Source organism: Scyliorhinus canicula, chromosome 17, assembly GCF_902713615.1.
Source record: "Scyliorhinus canicula chromosome 17, sScyCan1.1, whole genome shotgun sequence".
Lineage (NCBI taxonomy): Eukaryota > Metazoa > Chordata > Chondrichthyes > Carcharhiniformes > Scyliorhinidae > Scyliorhinus > Scyliorhinus canicula.
The window spans coordinates 27,339,824-27,348,671 of record NC_052162.1 but is presented as its reverse complement, the minus strand read 5'-3'; the positions used below and the strand labels follow the sequence as shown (position 1 = coordinate 27,348,671).

The following is an 8,848-nucleotide window of genomic DNA, read 5'->3' as shown; positions in this document are numbered from 1 at the left end:
CGGAAATTTTTAAAAGGAGACAAAATGAGGGAGAGGGGTATAAGGAGAGAATTCCCTAGACAACTGAAGGCATAGCTACAGATAGTGGAACGAATACAATTGGGAATACACAAGAAGCCAGGAGTACAGCAGCGCAGATAACACACGCGCACACACACAGGACATGGTACCAAAGGTGAGCAGCAGCAAAACAAACATGTGCAGAGAAGGCTGAAGTTGATAAGTAGCCTACTCCTAGTCCTATTTCACAGCAGATAGGGCGAAAACTAGAATGGGAGGAAAAATGCACTAAGCGTTAATAGAGAATCTAAAGCATGAGCAACACAAAAACATGGCTTGATTCAACTGTTTACTGAAGTCAGTTTAAAACAGCACGTTATACAAAGTGAAAACAGTAATGAGTGTCAGACTTCAGATTGAAACCATAGCTTACAGACTGCAGGGTGTGGCTTTGCCAAGTACCATTTATAAAACATACACTGAATATCAATACAATATGTGCTGGTTTTATGCTTCTCTACGAGAGGATGATAAAAGTTCTCTTTTCCCTTCTTTCTGTTACTCTGGTCACAATTCTTCTCACAGTTCCTGCACTGTTTATTCTTCACCTGATGCACCATTTACCATAGACTTACATCCAAAGCAGTGTCAATTCAATCACTCTTCCAATTAAAGCCGAAAGTTAACTGGCCCAGTCCTGAAAGCGGAAGCAATCACTTGCAATTTTCCACACTGTATTCTGTGGGGTTACTTGTGCTGTGAGAAGGAAATTTTGATTGAAGTATCGCTGTTTATTTCCTTCAAATTTCACTGTTCCACAGGTGACGACAAGCACAGTGGTCTGTCCTTGAGTAGCTTGCTCTAGATAGAGACAAACAAAAAAGCTTTACTACACACATAGGTGAATCAGAAACACATACAATAGCCTCAAAACAATTACTAAGCTATTCAATGGCTGGAAACACAATTTTGCAAAGAGGGATAGAATGTATCTTTCTGTAAAGCAATAGCTGGGGCTGGGTTCTTCCGACCCGCCCGTTGCAAGATTGCCACGGGCGGGATATGGACCATGTAAAAATCCATTGACCTCGGGTTGAAATTTCCACCCAATATGTTTGATAGCTGTTCTTTAACACATTGTTCTGCCATGTTAGAAGAGTATATTGCAAAATAAAACATATCATAAAGCTGGCCTTGTAGAATGTAATGAAAAATGTATATGCAACAACTGAAAATATTCAGGAGAGTGTGCAGGAACTGAGAAGAGAAAAAAAACAGCGAATCCCTTTCATTTACAGCCAGTATCAAACCCAGGGAAAAAGCTGGTCTCAGCCAATTGTAAAAGAAAAGATTAAGGTGCTAGACTATTGTCCACTTGTGTACCAACAAAATAAGCTGCCTTGAACATTTTATCTTGACACAACAGAGTGAATGCTTTGCAGAGACCTTAGAAGTGAGCTGTGGTCTGTAACCCCTCTTACAGGAAGCAAATTAACTAGTCAAATATATACACATCACTCATTTGTGTCTGATCATTGCTGAACTGCAGAAAAACTAGTGCACTGGTGAAGCAGCCTTTGCTGCTACAAAGTAACAAGCAGCAACACTGAAGTATTGCTGAAAGAGATTTTTCATCAAAGCTTTTTGCCTTGGATTAATCAGCACATTTCACAAGAATACCAAATGTAAAAAGGAACTGTTGCTCTCTTTATATTTGGTATTCTTGAGAATTGTGCTGCTGAGTGCAAGACGAAACGCTTCAATGAAAAACATCTTTTTCCAGCAGTACTCACGTTCTGTATTACCAGATGTCTACTCGAATATCTGTGATCAGTTGAGCCAACGACTGACTACAAAGTCATAAGCTAGTCAGTCAAAAAACAATGTTTTCAGTATTAACACCATCTCCTAAAGCGAGGATTGAATCCAGGAGGTAGGATTGCCGGGGGGGGGGGGGGAGGAGAAAGAGAGCTCAAAACAAATATTTTCTTAAAATAGGAAAATATATTAAACCAAGTTAGATAACAAAAATAGAGCATTGATAAAAGGAAAAGGTTTTGTGTATCTTTGTTATTAATTATTTTTCTGTAGACGAAGGGGAAAATTGCTAAAGAAATGCAATAAAAATCACATAGTTCATGGACAATCCACACAACCATTTCCCCATTGCTCTTGTTAAAGATAACAGAACAATCCAAATGTAAAAAATACTCCGATCTATTGTAAGAATAATGATACAGACGCAATTATTAGGATTTAAGCATTCAAAACATGTTATATGTCAGGTGTAACTGAAGCATACCATGAACTGGCTGACAATCCAGGATATTTATTTGGAAATCGCTAGAAGGCAACATTTCAAAAAATTCAGTGAGTGCTTGATGTCCTGATATTGCATTACCGTTCCACACTAAGGTCGCTGTGTCCAGGTACAATTTGGTCAATACCTATGAAAAATACATTGCAGGAGGTAAAGAGATGATCAAAATGCAAAGGCTGAAGACAAAAAACATGATTCAATGTGACAAATGGCAATTTAAATCCATGGCAAACATTTGGTGCTGCTGACCAGGTACTCATTTTAGCAACTCCCTTGAAGTTGCATTGGCACGGTGAGGTTTGGCCAAGCATTTTAGCAGCAAGACAAAATGAAACTACAATAAGTGAATCATAAAAACAAAAATCACCTGACCAGTTTGCCGCCATTTTAAGTGCCTATTCTTAAGACATGGTCCCAGCTCCAGAATGGACTGCGGGACATTGATTAGTCTTGCCTGCTTCTAATAATAATCTTTATTGTCACAAGGAGGCTTACATTAACACTGCAATGAAGTTGCTGTGAAAATCCCCTAGTTGCCACATTCTGGCGCCTGTCTTTTTAATGTTTTTCAGAGTTCAAGTTAAAATCTTTACGTGAAATTAACTGAAAAGTAGTATGAGAACCAATAAAGGACAGATTCAGGGAAGAATAAAAGACCGACAAACCATTTCAGCAAGTGCATTTTTAATAAAACTTCCATGCACTGCTATAATTGCTTCCAGGAATACAATAGCAGGACTGTTTATAACATATTGGTTAGATATTTCAGGTGTTACAAGGTCAAATCTTAAAAATTGGCAGCTGAGGAATCAGAGAACTCCTTGGAATTGTTGGAGGTTTGAGGAGGTAAGATACGCCTGGAGGGATTGTTTGTACATGAAACAATCTCCAGCAACTGCCATAATCATATCTATTGCACCAATTAGAATGAGCAATCACATGAAAACCAAACATCTTCTATCTGTGTAGCTAACGAAAACAGTCACAGCATTTTCTTGGAATTGAACTTGCAGTCTAAATTTTCCTCTCTTGGATTTCTCTCTGCTGTCTCCTCCCCTTCCTGTAGCCTAGTCGTAGTATTCGGAATAAGGTAAATGAGTGGATGGCGCAAATCATTGTGAATGACTACGATTTAGTGGCCATTACTGAAACGAGGTTAAAGGATGGTCACGACTGGGAGTTAAATATCTACGGGTATCAAACTATTCGGAAGGACAGAGTGGATGGTAAGGATGTAGCTCTTTTATTTAAGGATGACATCCGGGCAGTAGTGAGGGATGACATTGGTGCTATGGAGGATAAGGTTGAATCCATTTGGATGGAAATCAGGAATAGTAAGGCGAAAAAGTCACTGATGGGAGTTGTCTATAGGCCACCAAAGAGTAACATTACGGTGGAGCGGGCAATAAACAAAGAAATAACTGGTACATGTAGAAATGGTACAGCAGTTATCATGGGCGATTTTAATCTACATGTTGATTGGCTTAACCAGGCCGGTCAAGGCAGCCTTGAGGAAGATTTCATAGAACATATCCGCGATAGTTTTCTGCAACAGTCTGGAACCTACAAGGGAACATGCGATCCTAGATCTGGTCCTGTGTAATGAGACAGGATGGATTAATGATCTCATAGTTAGGGATCTTCTCGGAAGGAGTGATCACAATATGGTAGAATTTAAAATACTGATGGGAGGGCGAGAAGATGAAATCAAACATTAGTGTTTTGTGCTTAAACAAAGGAGATTACAATGGGATGAGAGAAGAGCTGGCTAAGGTAGTCTGGGAGCAAAGACTTTATGGTGAAACAGTTGAGTAACAGTGGAGAACCTTCCAAGCGATTTTTCAGTGCTCGGCAAAAGTGTATACCAACAAAAAGGAAGGACAGTAGAAAGAGAGAAAATCGACTGTGGATATCTAAGGAAATAAGGGAGAGTATCAAATTGAAGGAAAAAGCATACAAAGTGGCAAAGATTAGTGAGAGACTAGAGGATTGGGAAATCTTTAGGGGGCAACAGAAAGCTACTAAAAAAGCTATAAAGAGTAAGATAGATTATGAGAGTAAACCTGCTTAGAATATAAAAACAGATAGTAAAAGTTTCTGCAAATATATAAATCAAAAAAGAGTGGCGAAGGTAAATATTGGTCCTTTAGAGCAGTGCACCTCAAACTATCTGATGTGGCGTACCGGCAGTTTTTTTTTTCAATGTGCCAGGGACCGGCGAGCGAAACAAGCCAATCCAGGATTACTGTCTCTTTCTTTTCTGGAAACACTCCAAGTACCGGCAGACGATGGCTCGCGTACCGGCACGCGTACCACACTTTGAGAAGCACAGCTCTACAGGACGTAGAATGCACTGGTTAAAATGTTACTTGGACTCTTAAGTGATAAAGCCCAGAACAGGGTTAAGTAATTTGGAAGTTCCACACTTTGAGAAGCACTGCTTTAGAGGATGAGAAGGGAGTTTTAATAAATGGCTGAGGAACTGAACAGGTTTTTTGGGTCGATCTTCACAGTGGAAGACACAAATAACATGCCAGTGACTGATGGAAATGAGGCTATGACAGATGAGGACCTTGAGATGATTGTTATCACTAAGGAGATAGTGATGGGTAAGCCAGTGGGGCTAAAGGTAGACAAGTCTCCTGGCCCTGATAGAATGGTACCCAGGGCACTAAAAGAGATGGCTAGTGAAATTGCAAATGCACTCATAATAATTTACCAAAATTCACTAGACTCTGGGGTGGCCCAGGCGGATTGGAAATGAGCAAACTTGACAACACTGTTTAAAAACGGAGGTAGGCAGAAAGTGGATATAGGCCAGCAAGCGTAACTTTGGTAGTAGGGAAGATGCTGGACTCTATCATCGAGGAATAAATAGTGAGTTATCTGGATGGAAAATGTCCCATCGGACAGACGCAGCATGGGTTCATAAAGGGCAGGTTGTGCCTAACTAATTTAGTGGAAGTTTTTGAGGACATTACCAGTGCGGTAGAAAATGGGGAGCCAATGGATGTGGTATATCTGGATTTCCAGAAAGCTTTTGACAAGGTGCCACACAAAAAGTTGCTCCATAAGATAATGATGCATGGTGTTACGGGTAAAGTAGTAGCATGGATAGAGGATTGGTTAATTAATAGAAAGCAAAGTGCGGGGATTAATAGGTGTTTCTCTGGTTGGCAATCAGTAGCTAATGGTGTCCTTCAGGGATCAGTGTTGGGCGTACAATTTACATAGATGATTTGGAGTTGGGGACCAAGTGCAATGTGTCCACGTTTGCAGACGACACCAAGATGAGTGGTAAAGCAAAAAGTGCAGAGGATACTGGAAGTCTGCAGAGGGATTTGGATAGTTAAGTGAATGGACTGGGGTCTGGCAGATGGAATACAATGTTGACAAATGTGAGGTTATCCATTTTGGCCAGAATAACAGCAAAATGGATTATTTAAATGATACAATATTAAAACATGCTGCTGTGCAAAGATCTGGATCAGTCACAAAAAGCTGGTTTACAGATGACGAAGAAGGCAAATGGAGTTTTTTCCTTCTTGCTCGCGGGATAGAGTTTAAGACTAGGGAGATTATGCTGCAACTGTATCAGGTGTTAGTGAGGCCACACCTGGAGTATTGTGTTCAGTTTTGGTCTTACCGGAGAAAGGACATATGGGTGCTGGAGGGTGTGCAGAGGAGATTCACTAGGTTAATCCCAGAGTTCAGGGTGGTTAGATTATGAGGAGAGATTGAGTAGACTGGGACTGTACTCGTTGGAATTTAGAAGGATGCAGGGGATCTTATAGAAACATATAAAATTATAAATGGAATAGACAGGACAGATACAGGTTGTTTCCACCGTTGGGTGAAAGCAGAACTAGGGGGCATAGCCTCAAAATAAGGGGAAGCAGATTTAGGAGGAACTTCTTCACCCAAAGGGTTGTGAATCTATGGAATTCTCTGCCCAGTGAAGCAGTAGAGACTCCTTTATTAAATGTTTTCAAGATAGATAGTTTTTTGAAGAATAAAAGATTATGGTGTTCGGGCCAGAAAGTGGAGCTGAGTCCACAAAAGATCAGCCATGATCTCATTTAATGGCAGAGCAGGCTCGAAGGGCCAGATGGCCTACTCCTGCTCCTCGTTCTTAAGTAAAATAGCTTCAAGTGCAGATTTACCAACAAAGGGAAAACCACGTACAGCTCCGGAAATGCAAACCCCAGAGGGCACTTACTCTTCTCCTTTTGTCCATCGTGTCATAATAAATGTTGACAAATTCATCTGCTGCCCTGCACGCCTGGTCCGCATGGGTTTTGAAGTCCTGAAAATTAGATGCGTTTTTTTTTAATGTAGTGTTTTGAAGACAAGATACCTGCATTTATAAAGCGCAAACTCTGCTCTAAAACCATTATAATCACAGTTCAGCTATATTACAAGATGGGGTTCAATGAGCGAGGATGGGGGGGGGGGGGGGGGGGAGAAGAGATCTACTTCCTTGTGATAAGTAACAGGGCATAATCTAGATGTCCACTGAGCCACCCACCTGGTAAGTGGGTGCTACGGGAAATGTATAAAGAGACGGCAGGGAAGGCCATTCAGCCCTTCCAACCGGTGCCAGCCTGAGAGCACATGCTGGGGACACTCTGCGGGTCCAGCGGCGCCTGTGGTGGGAAGGACACAGGAGGGTTGATCCGAACGGTCAACTCCTGTCTCTCTCTCTCTCCACAAACCCTGCCGGACTCGCTGAGCATTTGTTTGTGTGTGTGTGCCTTTATAATTTCAGATGGCCAGCGACCGCAGTGTTTTATTTCTGCCTTTAGAGCCAGTTGCCTCATTTCTCTATCGTCCTGTATAAAGGAGGATGGGGATCCGGACTGGTTTTATGGGGGGCACCAAAGCCCCGGGTGAGAGGCTAATTGACCGCCCGAGCTTCCCGCCCTCACCAGAGAGCCGGCCATGAAGCGACAGCAGCCGTGAAGGCCAAGCCTCAGAGGCCCCGAACCCGCCGCCGCCGCCGCCGCCGCCAACCGAAGCTCCTCTCCCTCCAGACACACCAACTTCCGGTTGGCGGCGCCGGTTAATCTTCCGTCCCCTCTCCTGGAAAACGCCGCCCGCCTCCTTCCGTTCCGCCCTGGCAGCTGCACCCTCTGCAGGAGACGATGGAAATGACGAGGGTTTTAAAAAATAATAATTTTTAAAGGCGTGAAAACTGGCTGCATTGAGCCAATCAGAAGTTTTTTTTTAAACGTGGCTGCAAGAAGCTGTTTGGAATGCTGCGATTGAAGGAATAGTAACTTTTGCAAACATGGAGCATGTTTACTTCCAGCCACTGGCCTAATCCAATCTCCACAGTAACCTCATCGTAACAATAAAGATGATTCTTATTATTATATGTTGACTAACATTTTGTGTACTTCCTGCATTTATAGTTTTTTTTCTTTCTGATTCTACCCTCTGCTTCAATCTAGGGGAGGCCGCCTATGAAGGCTGATCATTTTGTTTAGCTGTCACGTTTCTCGACGGCGTCAACATGGCCTTAGGATCAGCAATTCTGGCCCCAACACGGGGTCAGCATGGCACTGGAGCCATCCATGCTGCTTCAGCTGCTGATCCTGCCGTGAACTGGGCACTGCGGGGTCCGCGCATGCGCAGTGGCACCGGCGCCAACGTGCGCATGCACAGTGGCTCCCTTCTCCGTTCCGGCCACAACACAACATGGCGCAGGGCTACAGGGGCCGGGGTGGAAGAAAGGAGGCCGCCAGCCTGAGAGACCGGCCCGCCGATCGGTGGGCCCCGAACGCGGGTCAGGCCACAACGCAGGCAACCCCAGGTTCGGCCCCCCCCCCCCCCCCCCCCCCCATAGTCCGCCGCCGGACCCTTCCATGCGGAGGTCCCGCCAGCTGAGAGCAGGTGTGAACGACGCCGGCGGGAATCGGGTTTTTTACAACGGCCGCTCGGCCCATCCCGAACAGAGCGGGTGGGGCCGCGTAGAGCGCCCTCAACCGGCACCGCCCAACCACGCCGGTGCCAATGGTGTCGATTCTCCGCTCTGTGGAGAATCCTGTGCCGGCATCAGGGTGGCGTGGCACGATCCGCACCGGTCGTGGGGATTCTCCGGCCCTGCCCCAGGCTGAGAGAATCCCGCCCAGGATTCCTGAGCAGATTACCAGCCTGTTGAACCACATTATGAAACATACTCCTTCTGCGGCCAGCAAGTCCTGGTATTGGGCTTGAACCAGAGCATCTGGCCCAGAGGTAAGGGCACTATCTCTGCGCCACAAGACCTCCTCAATAGGCGAAGGGTCATTCATCCGAAAAATGTCTGTTTCTCACTCCACAAAGTTTGCCCTGCACCTGTTAAGCGTTTTGGCACTTCCAGCTTTTATTTCCGATTTCCAGCATCCATATTATTTTTGTTTTTCGTATAGGAAGGCGTAGCCAGAGAATTCACTGAACTCATGGGAAATCATGGAACACGGGGGGGGGGGGGGGGGCATCTGAATGGCTCACCAGCACTGATGTCGGCTGCCTATTGGGCCCACT

General features: G+C 44.3%; 1 protein-coding gene across 1 annotated transcript; it reads right to left on the bottom strand.

Annotated features, from left to right (window-relative positions):
* Positions 1-333: 333 nt before the first annotated feature.
* On the bottom strand, positions 334-7,443 carry nxt2 (nuclear transport factor 2-like export factor 2). Its single transcript, XM_038775682.1, has 4 exons — positions 7,249-7,443; positions 6,540-6,626; positions 2,303-2,447; positions 334-861 (listed from the first exon to the last, which is right to left on the bottom strand). The coding sequence occupies exons 1-4, from the start codon at positions 7,261-7,263 to the stop codon at positions 683-685; spliced, it is 426 nt and encodes a 141-aa protein (XP_038631610.1). The 5' UTR covers positions 7,264-7,443; the 3' UTR covers positions 334-682.
* Positions 7,444-8,848: the final 1,405 nt, after the last annotated feature.

What these genes read in the sequence shown, in the direction of transcription:
- nxt2 (XM_038775682.1), bottom strand. An exon ending in CGATGGACAAAAGGAGAAGA is followed by an intron (nt 2,448 to 6,539) that starts GTAAGTGCCCTC and finishes TATTTTTCATAG; the next exon opens with GTATTGACCAAATTGTACCT. An exon ending in GGATTGTCAGCCAGTTCATG is followed by an intron (nt 862 to 2,302) that starts GTATGCTTCAGT and finishes GTCTCTATCTAG; the next exon opens with AGCAAGCTACTCAAGGACAG.